Genomic DNA, 16,727 nt, shown 5'->3' on the forward strand with positions numbered 1-16,727 from the left:
TATAGAACACAGTTCTAATGAAAAATATATCTATAAATATAATTATCATATTAATTAAAATGAAACACCATAATATTTAAGCATTTAGTTTAATAGATACCTAATTAAAAAAATACTTCGTGTTTTATATTTTTTGGCTCAAAACTTTAAAGACTTTATGTGAGAATTGTAGAAAATTTCAAAATTATTAACAAATTCAATGTATATAACACAACTTAAATCATCAATGGTAGTTTATGGCAACTCCATAAAAGTGAGCCATCGCCCATCGTCCTGTGTCATGGCGGTTTGACTTGTTGAAGGTTTTTTTTTTTGCAATAACTTACCATTGTTAATGTGCTTTTTAGTAGTGTGACCTTTAATTTCAGTGTATAAAATCACATAATTCAAAATAGTTAATAATGCGCGAATACAAAATAGTCGTACTAGGAAGCGGAGGCGTGGGAAAATCCGCCCTGACAGTACAATTTGTACAAGGCATCTTTGTGGAGAAATACGACCCCACCATCGAAGACAGCTACCGGAAACAAGTGGAAGTGGACGGACAGCAATGCATGCTCGAGATCCTCGACACGGCGGGCACGGAGCAGTTTACGGCAATGCGGGACCTATACATGAAAAACGGCCAGGGCTTCGTACTGGTTTACTCGATCACCGCGCAGTCCACGTTCAACGACCTACAGGACCTCCGCGAGCAGATCCTGCGGGTGAAGGACAAGGACGACGTGCCCATGGTGCTGGTGGGCAACAAGTGTGACCTGGAGGCGGAGCGCGTTGTGGGCAAACAGCAAGGGGCAAACCTTGCCAACCACTTCAACTGCGTCTTCATGGAGACGTCTGCGAAGGCGAAGATAAGTGTCAACGAAGTGTTCTACGACCTAGTGCGACAAATCAACAAAAAATCTCCCAAGGAGGAGAAGATACGGAAGATCAAAAAGCCCATATGTCAACTGCTGTAAGGGACGCGGCGTTACCACCGCACCTAGGTATTAAATATTTAATAATTTGAAAGACTTCTCGTACCCGGATTTGGCTCTTGATGGTTCCAAAAGTTGACTAGGTTGGGTGAGCGTGGTTGGTTATTAAATACCTTGAGCATTTTGCAAACGTGCATTTGTTGAGTTAATGTGGTCCAGTGGTGAGTGGAGAACGCATCACAGATCTCACCTCATCAGCCCCCCTTGACCGGTGTATAAAGTAGTTTACTACCCTCGGTCTGTGTATTTATTAGTGTTTTATTTGAGGATGCGCTCGACTCTGTGTGTGTTTTTCCCTCAAGATTCCATTTTGTATAGTGTGAACGATGCTGTGTTCAGAAGTTTCAAACTTTGATGTCCTATCCAACTTGTGATTTCACTTTACATAGACGGCTATAAAAATATAAATAGTGTATAAATTTACCTGACTAGAGCTCCTCAATTTTTTACTTTGTTAGAATTAACCGGTTTTGCAAAGATAACACCTGTATAGTAATAGTATTATTAGAATTCACGCTTAGTTCAGACAATGAGTTAGGGTTGTAACACACTATAACAACTAAATACTCTGACTCTTAACACTGTCAGCTCCTCAAAGCAGTAAGAGCTGTATTCTATATCCAGGTATACATAGTAAGCAGACTGCAATGAAAGGCCAAAAATTATCAAAATGAGACTACAACCTAGAGGAGTCTTGTTTGTTATAATGTATTAACTGTGAGTCTAAATCACATATAAAATTGGCAACAAGATACAAAAATACAGACTGCTAGATGGGCAGGTAATCTAAAACACATTAGGCATTAGTAGTCTAATTTAGAAAAATATCCTTTATCACATCACTATATAAAGCAAACTTTTTAATGGTTCACTCATGAGTTGAATACGTGTTGAGTGGTTATAGTGTAGTGCCTTAATTATATTGAACAGGATAATAATTAAACGAGTTATTTGTTTAATTCTATGTAGGAAAGACGTGTCCCAATCTTTGTGGGGTCTGAAGCTTTAAAAGTTTTGCACAATTTTGCTTTAGTTAAAGTTTAGTTGGTTAATGATATAACAAAGGTGGTTATATTGATTAGTTTTGAAAAGATGAATATATTATAGTGTGTGTAAACAGATGAGAATGTTGATACATTGTTTGTGAGGGCAATGTATCAATATTTTGTAGTAAATTTGATATGGGTCTGATAGCGAATGTTCCTGCGAGTGATATTATATTGTGCTCATTTATTTGTTGTTCTTCTGTCTGAACTAAGCGGACTTGTTATGAATAGCATTTATTTCAATGATTTGAGTTATAAAACTTCAGAGAGGGCAGGATGTGAGTTATTGCTGGCTCTGCGCAGCCCAGGAGTACGTGCCAGCAGGCCTTAACCAGTGTATAATGTTTAATAATTAAGAATACATTAAATTTTTTCAGATATATTATTGTCTTGTTATATAATGCAAATGTATCGAAGGGAAAGTTGATGATGCAACACCATATGGGACTCTTATAACTTTTGAACAAATACTAGTGAGCCTTAGGTGAGTGCACCCCACCAACATAGTGTCCAGTGGGCGGCAGCCAGTCGACACAAATCAGACTACTCTTTGATGTGAAGTCTACTACTAAAAGTAAAAAAATTATCGTTATTGTAAATGGGATAAAGTTTTATGATTACTGGCTCATTGAATGTGAATTACCAGCCTGTGTTGCTATACTATAAAAAAAAAACTTTGTTGAAGTAATAATTATTATAAATAGGTGTTCAAATATTGTTACAGTTTAGATGTTTCTCCTCCATTTTTTCATTTCTGTTTTATAATATTATGTAAGATTAACTGCACAAGGATATTGGTAAATAACAATATGATCTGAGTTGAATTATATTTTTATATATATCATGCAAATTAAGAACTTGTATATTTTTTATCTTTTCAATCAATAATCGACATGTACAATTAATTTCTCTTTTTTTTTTGCAAATTTATCAATAAAACCAATTTTAAATATTGACACTTTGGTTGTGTATTCTTTGCTTGCTTGGTACAGTCAACAGCAGAAGTAAAATTTGCATGGAATTCAAATTTAGATAGTTACAAAGATTTAAAGAGTTAAATATGCCCCAAGTTACACCAAAATACTCTGGCTATATTTTGTGCTTATTGACAGATGGTATAGAAGTGACCTACTGCATTATTAGTTAAGTGGTGTGTCTATATATTGGTAACTAGACATGCACTTATGTCAATTATGTGAGTTAACTCATTTAAACGTAGATAAATTTCACCAATGTGATATTAAGGTGAGGGCTTATCTAACAATAATTAGAGTTTTTGATCAAATATAGTTGAATACCCCAAGTGGCATTATTTTACCTGTGAAGCTCTTAGTCGTTATAAACATAGTTTTTTTTTTTTTCATATTTTATTAATGTGATTACTAGTGCTTGACTAAATGCCTCACTGGAAATTGATGATGCAGTATAGCTTGGAACATGCTACGTTTATATTGTTTATGGCATCATATTATTTTGACAGCAAATATGTTTAAAAAAATAAATTTTTACTTTACTTTCCTGAATAGACAAAATGTTATGAGTTACGACCAAAACCTACAAGCTAAGTATTGGTAATTCTTTTTATACTTATGATTTTTCAAATGTTGAAATAATAATTGTGTATTGATAGTGAATTTAATCTCGAAATATGAGATATTGAAGTTTTTATATTTGAATAGGAATTAAAATATAACATTGAAAAATAAATATCTGTCTTCCATTTTATTAGATTTTTAATTGTAAATTCATTTTTACAATATTGGGAATATAGGAATCTCTAATTCTTTATTTCTTGAAATGATATAATAGCAACTTGACCAATGTTCTTTCAATGCTGAACATTGTATTTTTTTAGGTATTATTACTCTCTGGTCTAATCAAAGTTTAAAAATTAAATAGGACAATATTTGAGGTTTCATGCATTTATTCCTAAAAATATTTTTTTTGTTACTTGATCATAATTAAATCTATATTTTCATTACTTTCTAGTGTCAAGTATGTGTAAATAGTATTATAAAATAATAAAACATACTTAAATAAAAACAATATCTTTCAATTAATTTATTATTAGTGTTTATATAATATGTGTTAAAATAAATGACACATTTGTTTTTTTTTTCCTTTTTTAAACATAATTTACACTAAAAAGTAATTGAGATTTTTTACATCACAAGACAAGTAACAAAAAATGGTGTAAACCTACTCATGTTTACTTTACCGCAGTTAGGAGAATTGTGGTTTGATAAGTGAAAGGTCCAGGTTCGATTCGTGGCAATTTGGAAATGTATCACTTCTGATTTTTCTCTGGCCTGATTTGAGGCTTCGGTACCCGATTGAGTTATAGCTTTAATATATCTGCCAGGCCCGAACAGGTTAGCCCGGCTCCATCTTAGACTGCATCATAACTTCCCACCAGGTGAAATTGCAGTCAAGAGAAAACTTGTAGATGAATAAAATTTAAAAAAAAAAAAAAAAACCGAATTTTTCTACTTTAAATTTAAGCTAGGAGGGTGCGCAGTACGCGCCCTGGGGTCCGAAAATCTTATTGCTGCCCGATCTATACAAAATGTACCTAAACATCAATATCCAATGGAAGGGTTTGCCCACGCTGGGCAGGTTCGGTGATCACAGCACATGGGAAGAGGATGGGTAGAGAGATCTGTATTCCGTTCGCCGTCACCAATCGAAATACATTTCGGAGAGTGCTCAGGAGCTATTGGATTTGGTCAAACCATCTCCTTTCTACCATCGTACTGCGAGGTACCGAAAGAATCTTCACCGTTACGTTGTTGAAATACCATCAACACGTACGAAGCGTTTTGCTTCTTCCTTTCTGATCCGCACCAAAAAGGCCTGGAATGCCCTCCCATCTTCCGTCTTCCCCGATACCTATACTCTGGGTACCTTCAAATCAAGAGTGAATAGAAAGAAAGAAAAATCGTATTTATTGTCACACATTTGTGTAAAATGTTACATTTGTGAAATAAAATAATTGTTAAAGTATAAAAATTAAAAAATAAATGTGTGACAAAGGAGCTGGCTCAGTATAGCTGCAAACTAAAACGCGCAGCACTGGTTTTCAGCCAGCCCCATTATCTTCGTCATAGGCATCTTCTAGGCAAGCGCGCTTCATCTTAGGCTGCATCATCACTTACCATCAGGTGTGATTGCAGTCAAGCACTTGTCTATATATTTAAAAAAAAACCTACATAAGAAAGTAAATAATGGCAGTGCTGCCAACATCTTGGCACTATGCCTCGCTGCGGTCGTTTTTAAAGAAGTTTTAAACTTTAGTACATGTTCCACAATTAAATACCTAACTTAAAAAAAAATTAAGTTTTAATAATTTATTTACAATTGCAATATTTGACTTAAGGCCCTTGGCTTATCTTATTTTGACGAGACTTTCCCACTGAATCTGAGTCCTTAATATTAGGAATTGTTTTACAGTATTAAACTCTGTATCATCAAAGTAAAATATACCTTATGTTAATTGTTTTAGAGTCGCAAATGATGTAGTTCCGATTTTTATTTTACAAAGTTCTTCTATATCCCTAGCTGAAGAATTGTAGACAAATTTGACCTTCAAATCAACGTAAATAAGATCCATTTTGCTACGATGTTCAAATACGTTACTAATCGAAAACGACTCGTTGATTGCGAGCGAGTTTTGTACAAGGCAAGGCTACTGTAGTCTACAGCGAGCGGTACAAAGTATAAACGTTCAAAGTACATTGCAGTGAGTCACGAAGGACGCATGCACGAAGCCCTGCCGACTAGCTACATACAATTGACTCGGGAATTTTAATGGAATTTAATTAAATGAAACAACCGTTTTTAGGGTTCCGTCGTCAAAGGGTAAGATGTAGGCACAGAATTAAGAACATACAGAAACCGCGTACACGACTTATATTGAAGCATCAAAAACCACTCCACTTCAGTAGTATAGTGGAGTAGCAATAAACAGTTAATAATTTACCTGTATCTTCTAAACTTTAGTTTAGGTGTTTTAGATGTCAACTCTCCGCGCTCGCGGACGTTTTTAAATAATATTGAAATAATATGTGTGCACCTACCTTAAAATAAACGTGGGTAAACTTCTCCTATTGCCTGTTGTAGTGCTTTGGCAGTTGGACACGTAAATGTTATACCTTGTCAGGGGATATAATTTTTATCTCTACCTATGCTAGCCGTGCTACGGTATTTAAAAATTATATTTATAATTATTTTACATGACCCATAATTAAATGAAAATAATCGTTTATTCAACCGAAAACAACAAAATTTATAGATTGGTCCCCCCTACTTACCACAATTTTTAAGGACCCATAAACGAAGGTTTTTGCTTTGATTCCCTTAGGGCATGCCCCCACGACTTATGTGATAGGTCTAACTTAATTGGCTGAACTATGCGATGGCTGCTTTTGATGTTATGGATCAGTAGACTACAGCGCTGATTATCATCACAATTAAAAAAAAAGAATCTAAATTAAAAATTCATTTATTTCAAGTACTTAGGCACTATCAACACGTACGAAGCGTTTTGCTTCTTCCTTTCTGATCCGCACCGCAAAGGCCTGGAATGCCCTCCCATCTTCCGTCTTCCCTAATACCTATAATCTGGGTACCTTCAAATCAAGAGTGAATAGGCATCTTCTAGGCAAGCGCGCTTCATCTTAGGCTGCATCATCATTTAACATCAGGTGTGATTGCAGTCAAGCACTTGTCTATATACTTAAAAAAAAAAAAAAAAAAAGCACTTTTTAAACGCCAAGTATAGCTGTTTGTAGTGACTACCACCTCAGTGGGAAACTGCAGTTTTAGAAGTCGTTACAAACCGAGTCGAGAAGGGTAGGAATAAATGAAACAAAAATTTACTACTACTATTTTATTGATATTATAGTGTGAAAAAGTTTCATAAAACGTGTCTCTCATAGGTACAATTTATAACTAAAACTACGTAAAAACATACAATATGGATTGAGGTGTACGAAAACTAAACTAAGTGCATCTGGTTTTCCCTGTTCCGTCTTACTTATGGATGTTAAGAAAATTACAACCAGATGGTACCTAAGTACCTATATGTAAATTAAAAAAAAATAATATTATTTTTAAAGTCCATAGGGCTTAACGATTCAGACGTTAACCATAACAAAAATTTTAGATGTCTCATTCATTCATTTTTAAGACCGAAAATTAGGGCTGCTAACTTAGGCAAAAAATTTCCAATAAAAATTAAGTAAGTTTTGTTTGTATAGGCATACCTGAATATCACTTTTACTCGACTGGTTCGATTTTACTATTTTCTTAATATTTTTCTCAGTCGAATAAGGTTTTTAGGGAAAGAAAACTATGGTATTACAAAATAAAATAAATCTGCGAATGCATTAAGTAAATATTCATTTATTTCAGACCACATTGAGTCCATAGAAGACTGATAGTGTTTATAATTTTAGTAGGTACAATTTTTTCTTTAAATATCTATGTTAGGTTTGTTAGAAAAAAACTAAAATTTCCATCATCCAGATAGAATAACACGAGGTCATGGCCTCACATTTTTCTACCTATGGAGCCCTGTGTTTGACTATTGGGCAGCCAGACATCTCTCTAATAGCATATAGAATCCTGTTGATGCTACTATGAAAGTGGTGTAGGGGTGAAGTCGATTTAATTGATAAACAACACCATCGAACAATTTGGACAAGACAGTATCTGGGTCAACTTAATTAAATAAAAATAAACTTGTACCGAATACATGCTTTTGGAAGAGAAAGTTGAAAAGTAAGTATCTACCAATATATCCATTAATTCATTCACATAAGTCATATCTCCGACCACAACGATAAATAGGGGATCAAAATAGTATGTATAAAGTATCGCTTAAATAAGCGATTTAAACAGAGTGAATGAATGACATACTATTTTTACATTTACGATTTAACATTCCGTTTCGCCTAAGTTTTATAATGTCAAGTCATAGCCCTCAATAAGTAAAAAAACGTGTGTGTACATGCGTTAGAAGTTATACTTCTTTGGCGTAAATGGGGAATTTTTTTGTCAACAATTTTATCTTTCGCCTTATTCTAAGTTAAAAAAAAAAACGACACTAACAATAGAAAAAAGGTATTGTTTGAATTATTGAAGGTCAACTGTCAAACCTTTTTTAGAAAAACCAAAATGTTGACTAATTAAAGCTAACTTGTGTAAAATGGTGTCGGTTTTTTTATGACGGTGTGCGCGCGCATCGTAAAAATTTACTCTCACCATTTTTCCCTAACGCGCCAAAAGAAGTATAACTTCAAAATGAATGATTTCCTTAGATACTTACTACTTAAGTACCTAACTCATTTTATTAGGTAATTAACACTACAGAAAGAAAATAGACGGATGCTCTAAAGTTAATTTTAACTAATTGTACCTAGTTTAGTTATAGTACGCCTCAGCGATACTATAAAAACGCCGGCCGCTAAGATTATAGATAATGGTAGTGTGATCGATATTCCAAGAATTGACAGTCCAATGGAATTGCGCTTATTGACAGGCGACTAAGTATGACATGTAAACTAAGGAATCATATTAGGGTTGCCATCTTTACGCTACCAATTAAAAATAAACCTCTTTTTCCCGAGCCTTACGGCAATATCTGAGACCAGCTCTCTAAGTCTTTCTGCGCCAAAAAACTTTCGATTTGGCATAATAAATATTGGCAATTTTAATATCAAAATTTTTTAAAACTATTGTAACGAATAAGGAGTTTATTTAAGTGTGTACGTGTTTTCGTCGTTAAATTAAAAAAATAACATATTTCCTCAATAGGTAACTAGGCTATCTAAAGTGAAAAAAATACTAGTTCCTGAGATTAATGCACTCACATATATACATACAAGTTCATCATAATTTTAATATTATTATGGGTTACAAAATAATTTGAATAGGAAATCAAAACATAATAAATAAAAAAGCAGATGCACTTATTGTTAACGGTCGCTTATTTTAAGTACGCCCCAATCAGACGGCGCGGCGTAGTTACGATAAAAGATAATGGCAGTGTGACTCGGCGGGCGTATGTCGATATTCTAGTAACACAAGAATTGACACAGTCCAATGGGATCGCACTTCTGGACATGCGACTCTGACATATAAACCAAGTGATCTAATTAGGGCTGCCAACTTTACTTTTTCACTAAAAACTAAAAACATTTTTTTTATTTACCTACACATCAAAATATCTAGGTATAAACTGTTTTAGATATATTCTATTCTAGATATATTTCTGTTTTCTATATATGTATACTAATTAAGCTTTGTTTCTGGAATAAATAAATTAGTAGGTAAGTACCAGTGGCGTGCACTGGGTTCACCACCAGTACACCAGGGTACGCATGTATGCATACAGCAGGAAAATTGCATAAAACTGCAAAAATTCTCCTCCTATACGAGTTATATATAAATTTTAGGGTAGGCAGTGCTTTTGTGCATGTATGAAGTGCAGTGTGCAAACACGATTGCAACGTCCCCTTGCCTGTTTAGCCTCAGAATATTTAATTCTTAAAATTAAATTCTTTCACACACAAAAACAAAATACAAAGAAAAACGCATAAAAAAATAAAAAAAACTACTTTAGGTATGCAAAGGCTATATCGCTAAAGCGATCTCTTCCGAACCTTAGACGAAAATACTTTTTATATGGATTTTTTGGAATTTATCTGAGAACCTCACACCATCGCCACCGCATACTAAATTACAACATACTGTGTGCAAAATAAACTCCTCTCTCATGTGATAGTATATATATCTATAATTTGCTACTAATTTTCGACAACTCGACAAATCTGTAGAACTGCAGTCTATTTTATATGTACACACGATTATCGAATATCGGAGCATCCTTAGTCTTAACAACTCATTGGAAATTAAAAAGTCATCGCAATACTATAGTGGAAAATCGATAATTTCGATTTTAAACCAAATCAAAGCATTGGCTAACTTAACAGGTCAGCCACGTGATAATGAATTCACTGGTTTGGAAAACTGCTCTAATAGAAAAGAAGAAGAACTAACAAGGAACTCCAGCGGTCGCTCTTTTGCAAAATCATAGTTAAATATTATATGCCTGTTTTTTTTTTAAATTACTTATATACGCTTGACCGTAACAATAGGGAGGTCCGAGTAGTCAATTTTTGTGAACACTTCGCTAGCGCGATGCAGGATTTTTGTAGCGCCATCTAGTTTGATAATGTGGAGACCACTACATATTTTTATAAATGTTGGTATCACAACTGGAAAATGTTTGTGTGATGAACATGATTGTTTTTAGTGTCTGGGTGTTTATCTGTATGTTATAAGTATTTATGTGTATTATATTCATAAAAATATTCAACAGCAATCTTAGTACCCATAACACAAGCTACTTTGGAGCTAGATGGCGACGTCGTAGTATATTTATTTATTTATTACGTAATAGTATCAGCCCACCAAGTTGAAAAGAACTCAGTGTAAAATTTAGCTTTCCGAATGCATAATATGGATTTAGCCGGTTATTTGATGGCAACTTTCAACAGTGGCCTTTCAAATAGGTCTCTAAAATTAATGTCAACTGAGATACAGAATCAGCCTGCCCCATACAGGTGGCCCATTTGTTTGGTACATCAATTATTATTTTAGGACCTTAATCAAAAGTTCATACTGGCAGTTCGTTAGGATTTTACAAATATTTACACCAGGGATCAGTAGGTATAAAACATTCATACATTTTACATTCATACGCTTGTAATAAAAGAAGTAGGTAAGCACCTACAGTTGGCAGCCCTTGTTCTAATTATAATATTACAAACCAAGTGTAGAATAACGTTAATAAAACGCATCTATAGTCGCATCCCATAACGTGATGCCAAGGTCTCGTGGAAAGATCGAGTTCACTATGGGAGCGTCACTTCAAAACCAGTTTAACTTTTACCATAACATTGATATAAAAATACCATAGATCACGGTTTTTTTACTAACGGAACTCAAGCTATAACATTTTTCACTTTTTGTGTTCCGATTAATAAATACATACTTAATTAATTCACTCTCTGGATATGCAGTATTTTACAAAATTAATCATTGTTTGTAACTTTAAATACGTATCGTTTGTTAAAATAAGGCTTAATATGCCGTCACTTTTATTGTTTTTTCGGCCGATAAAAACATATTGGAGAAACGTTGGATTCTCATTAGCTAATTAAAGAAAATAGATTTAGGGTACCCAGTTTGTGGGTAAGAACTTATTTTAACGGTCACTTTAAGACGGATTACAGCATAACTACTAGGTAAATCCCTACTAATCCCTACTAGTATTATAAATGTCAATGTAAGTTTGTTTGTTACGCTTTCACGCAAAAACTGCTTAACCGATCATTAAACTTTGTACACATATTCTTGGAAGTGTTAGAAGTAATATAGGATACTTTTTATCCCGACATCTCGGTTCCTTTGGGAGAGGGGACAAATTAAAACCGATTTAAATAATTATTTTCGTACTATAGAGGTTATAATATGTGTTTAATTTTGTCCAAACTGTGTAGATCTGATGAATGTGGTTGGAGATAGAGGACAGAACTCCTCAGCGGACAGCAGCAAACCCCTCATTTGAGGCTTAGCGATACTGAACACTCTTATTTTTTTTAGAACTACAACTAAATTGAATGCCACATCAAAAAACAAAATCTAACGCAGACGAAGTCGCGGGCAACAGCTAGTTACATAATATAAGTAGATAGTATTTTTTATTTCAGACCCTCGATATTTGATCTAGGATTTTGTATATCAGCGTTTTATAATAATAATCACTATAATTTAAATTAGAAAATAGACGTGGGAGTTTAAACATCTACTTACATACAATTGCAAGTCTAGAATACATTGAAAGTGAAATGTATATTTTTTACCTACTTACAAACATTCAAGATTCGAATACAAATAAAAAAAAACAATTTTGTAGAACAGGTTAAAGAAATGTTCTCAGATAAAAATAAGTTCTTACAAATAATACTTACCAACTGCGGAAGTGTGTTTGTTTGTCTTTCCTTCACGCCCTAGCTAAGCCACCAATCAACTTGGCTTGTGGCATAGAGTTAGTTGAAAGGACGGAGAGTGACATAGGCTAGTTTTATCCCAGGAAAACAAACCGTTTCAGCGGGATTTGTAAAAAACTGTAATAAACCCGGATGAAGGACGCGGACAACAGCTAGTGTAGCAATATATTGTAATAATTATACATATAAAGCTTTTATCATTATCATCATCATCATCATCATATCAACCCTTTACCGGCCCACTACAGGGCACGACTCTCCCCCCACACTGAGGAGGGATCAAGGTCGTAGGCACACGCCTTTGAGAACGTTATGTAGAACTCCCAGGCATGCAGGTTTCCTCACAATGTTTTCCTTCGCCGTTAAATCAAGTGATATTTTCATTCCTTAAAACGCACATAACTTAAAAAAGTTAGAGTTGTTGGGATTCGAACTCGGGCCCGCAAAAGTTAAGTCGAGGGCTTACCCACCGGGCTATAAGCACTTCCTATAAAGCTTTCACTGACCTATAAAGTTAAACAAGTATGTATATATAAACTTGTTGTCCATATATTTAACTTTTAAAACGAGTTCGCAACCGGACGACTTCATAAACAATTACGTTTATACAATTAAGGGCCCCATAAGAAGACTCATTCACTTTAGCGCCGAGGAGAAAGCTGTGCTCCTAATGTCTCAGTAGTTATCAATACAGAAATCAGGTAATCCGTCGAAGAACTAGAGTTACAGACATAGCTCTAAAAGTCAAAAATAGCGAGTCAGATTTTTACTTAGTACGATAGGATTAGGTACACACATCGCCACCTAGCCCCAAAGTCTGCGTAGCTTGTGTTGGGTACTTAGATGACTGATGAATATTTTAATGAATAATTTACATAAATACTTATAATATACATAAAAACACCCAGACACTGAAAAACATTCATATTCATCACACAAACATTTTCCAGTTGTGGGAATCGAAACCACGGCCTTGATTCAGAAACTAAGGTCGCTGCCCACTGCGCATATCGGCCGTCAAACTTGTGGGACAAGTGTCGCTCTGTTAATAGGAAATGGGCTTCAAAATGTGGGCATATACTTGGCCGTCCGTCATCTATATATTACTATAAAAGAAGTTACTTTACAGCCAATATAGATGCAACGCAAAGTACATATAGAAAGTGCAATATTGATAAGAATGAAATTATGATTACTTACATTATTACTTATTATATTGAAGGAGAGCCGATGATAGTTGGATGACCAAAAAAACAACTTTCGCTGATAAGGGCCGTTGGTAACACGCCCACGTACAGTGATAAGCGATAACAGAAATAGTCGTGACTAAAAATACTCGTGGGCATCTATTTATGCTTTCATTCTTATTGCTACATGATCGATGTTTTGGCGATATCTCTATCGCTGTGGTCTTATAAGCGGAGGTCTTGGGTTCGATACCCTGTGGGCAATTTGAGATTTAATAGTTTCTTAATTGACTGGTTATTTACTATCCTACCGAAAATGACGTGAAGCGGTTTAGCATTCCAGTACGATGCTGTGATCAAATCGGAAATAAGGAGATTCGTAGGAAACCAGAATTGTTGTGTTACGCCGTCAATCCCAGAACGCTTCATTGCAACAGCGTTGTGGTAGGAGAGAATTTAAGAGTATATCTTAAACTCTCTCCTACGAGAGAGAAGGTTTATACCCAGCTGTGAGCTATTAACAGGCTGTGGAGTTAATAAGAAAGATAAACCTAGCATTCTATATTTAATTTTTATCATCTTAAAAAATTGTAACTTTCTAACTTTCTGAGTCAAGGCTGTGGGTTCGATTCCCACAACTGGAAAATGTTTGTGTGAAGAACATGACTGTATTTCAGTGTTTTAGTGTTTATTTGTATATTATAAGTATTTATGTATATTATTCATAAAAATATTGATCAGTTATTTCAGTACCCATAACACAAGCTACGCTTGCTTTGGGGCTAGGCGATGTGTGTATTGTCGTAGTATATTTATTTATTTTAAGGTGTCCCGTACCGCCCTGTGTCCATAAACCTAAGGCGTATTCTGCAGGCTACTTGGGGGAAACCTGAGCTAGGCGGTAGTAAGTACTACTACTACCGTTTTTAGGAAGCATTTGAAATGTGTTCAATTTACAACAAAGCACTGAACCATGGGCGTACCCAGGGGGGGCAGCTGCAACGCAAATTAGTTAGTTTGACACACAAATAAACTAACAGATAGGTAAAACACAAGTATACTCTTTTTCGAAGGTTTTAAATTGAAATCTTAATTTTTTTTGGTGTACCAAAAAGTCATTTCAAACATTGAATTATTAAAAATGTGAATATTTATATATTATTAAAAATGTGAATATTTATATAATATTAGCGATTATTTAATATACCTAAAACTGATCAAGGAAACATTTATACACCTATTCAAAAGTGTTTAGCTAAGAAATGTTTAAATCTACAATGTTTTTGAGGTATGAGAATAGTTTTTTTAAAAAAAAGATCAAGTGTATAGTATATTTTGGCGATTATTTAATATAAGGAAACCTAGTAGTATGGGAATCCGAGTAGCCAGGTTACGCGAGTCTGCTAAATTCACCGAAGTAGTAGCACGTAAATAACCGTTTACTGGCACGGTCATTAACAGCTAAAAACCTGATAATTAGTAACAATTATCCTCATTCTATACACGGTATATGACGCAGTATTGCCCGTAGCTAAATGCTTACATAACTAGGCCACTCTGGTCTAGTGATTAGCTACAGATCACAAGCACCTGGGTTCTATTCACGGTTTAGGCGAAAAAGTTTTAGATATTGCGGCTTCTTGTTAAGGCAAGACGAGTTAGTTGTAAGACGCAAGGGGGTGACGCACAAAACCCTCAAATTTGGGGGTTGAGAGCGACTTTTTTTTTTAATTAAATAAATATACTACGACAATATACACACCGCCATCTAGCCCCAAAGTAAGCATAGCTTGTATTAACATGACTGACGAATATTTTTATAAATAATACATATAAATACGTATAATACATATATAAACACCCAGACACTAAAAAGCATTCATGTTCATCACACAAACATATTCCACTTGTGGGAATCGAACCCAGGGCCCTGGACTCAAAAGGCAGGGTCGCTGCTTACTGCGCCAATCGGCCGTCAACGTTTTAGTACCAGCTCGGAGTTTTTAAATTGTTGGTGACAGCCTGTATATCGGAGAGCATGCTAACCCGTCGGTACCGATCATCAATAATAGGTGATGAAAAGTTGCTAAAGCTTACCAACTCGCATTGAAGCAGCATGGTGGGCTTTAACGAAGTGTGCAGTAAGAAGCCCTGTCTTGGGCTTTAAAGACTATCAGTATTAAGAGGTAGTGACAGGTAAGGTTGATGAAGTACTAATGATAACATATTGCGAGGTGGACTTCATCATCAACACCATCAGCCTATCAAAGAAGCACCAATGAGAACAGCCTGCTGGCTGCTACCTTATAAAATAAAAAAAACAAAAATGTTCTGTTCAATGAATATAACTTACCCACGCATGGAATGAAATATTGTTTTTCCGTCACATAGACAAATATAAATTAACATTTAAAAGTTTAAACTGCTCCAAATATTACAAAAAAGATAACATTCGATTTATCGTATTTTTTTTAAATAACAAATAAATTTTGTTTCGTAGGCACACAATTTTAATGTCATTAAAATCGGTTTTTTCGTTCTTTAGAAAGCTACTTTACCTAGAAGTACTAATTATGAAAGGAACATTAGCACGGCTAGCATGGGCAGAAAACAATAATATCCCCGGGGAAAAGATATAAATGTATCTTCTCCCATAGCTTTATCAACACTCAGAGCATTGGCACACAAGTGGAAATAATATCCAAAAAAAGTATGTGTAATACTAAACGGGGGTATCCTTCTCTTATTCCATATTCCCGTACTTTAGCAGGTGGAAACTTTAATTATACCTCTTGTCAGGGGATATAATTTTTGTTTCCTGCCCGTGCTCTGCAGGGGACACTCGGCGCGCGCTACTATTTGTAACTAATTGTACATATTTCGAAACTGTCGTGAGTGCATGTTGAGAGTAAAGCGGTAATAGCCCAGTGGTTCGAACTTCGGTTTCACCATTGGGTGGCCGAGTTCGAATCCGCAGCAGACACCTCTAACTTTTTTATGTGCGTTTTATAATTGAAATATCACCTGCTTCAACGGTGAAGGAAAACATAGTGAGGAAACCTGCATGCCTGAGAGTTCTCCATAAAGGCGTTCCCAACAGACACCAGACACCTCTAACTTTTTGATATGCGTTTTAAGCAATTAAAATATCACTTGCTTCAACGGTGAAAGGAAAACATCGTGAGGAAACCTGCATGCCTGAGAGTTCTCCACAATGTTCTGAAAGGCGTGTGGAGCCAGCGTGGTGTACTACGGTCTAAACCCTTCCCATTGTGAGAGGAGATTTATGCCCTGTAGGGAGTCGGTCATAGGTTGATATGATATCAATGCCTGTGTGAGATTTTCTTCCTCCGTTTACTTATACGATCCCGTATAAGTCAACTAAGATTTAAATGAAATCGAACAAACTGCATTTAGTGGAATAAGCCGTGCTTACGATGT

The 16,727-nt window shown here is 35.0% G+C and overlaps 1 protein-coding gene across 1 annotated transcript; it reads left to right on the plus strand.

Moving 5' to 3' along the window:
• The first annotated feature begins 257 nt into the window (after window positions 1–257).
• Window positions 258–2,982, plus strand: LOC120626802 (ras-related protein Rap1). Its single transcript, XM_039894553.1, has one exon. It carries the CDS (start codon window positions 402–404, stop codon window positions 957–959), a length of 558 nt encoding a protein of 185 aa, XP_039750487.1. The 5' UTR covers window positions 258–401; the 3' UTR covers window positions 960–2,982.
• The last annotated feature ends 13,745 nt before the right edge of the window (window positions 2,983–16,727 follow it).

The sequence above is a fragment of the Pararge aegeria genome, chromosome 10 (assembly GCF_905163445.1).
Source record: "Pararge aegeria chromosome 10, ilParAegt1.1, whole genome shotgun sequence".
Taxonomy (NCBI): domain Eukaryota; kingdom Metazoa; phylum Arthropoda; class Insecta; order Lepidoptera; family Nymphalidae; genus Pararge; species Pararge aegeria.

Bases quoted from the DNA above. Each gene is read 5' to 3' on its own strand.
- LOC120626802 (XM_039894553.1), top strand. From the start codon at position 402: ATGCGCGAATACAAAATAGTCGTACTAGGAAGCGGAGGCGTGGGAAAA.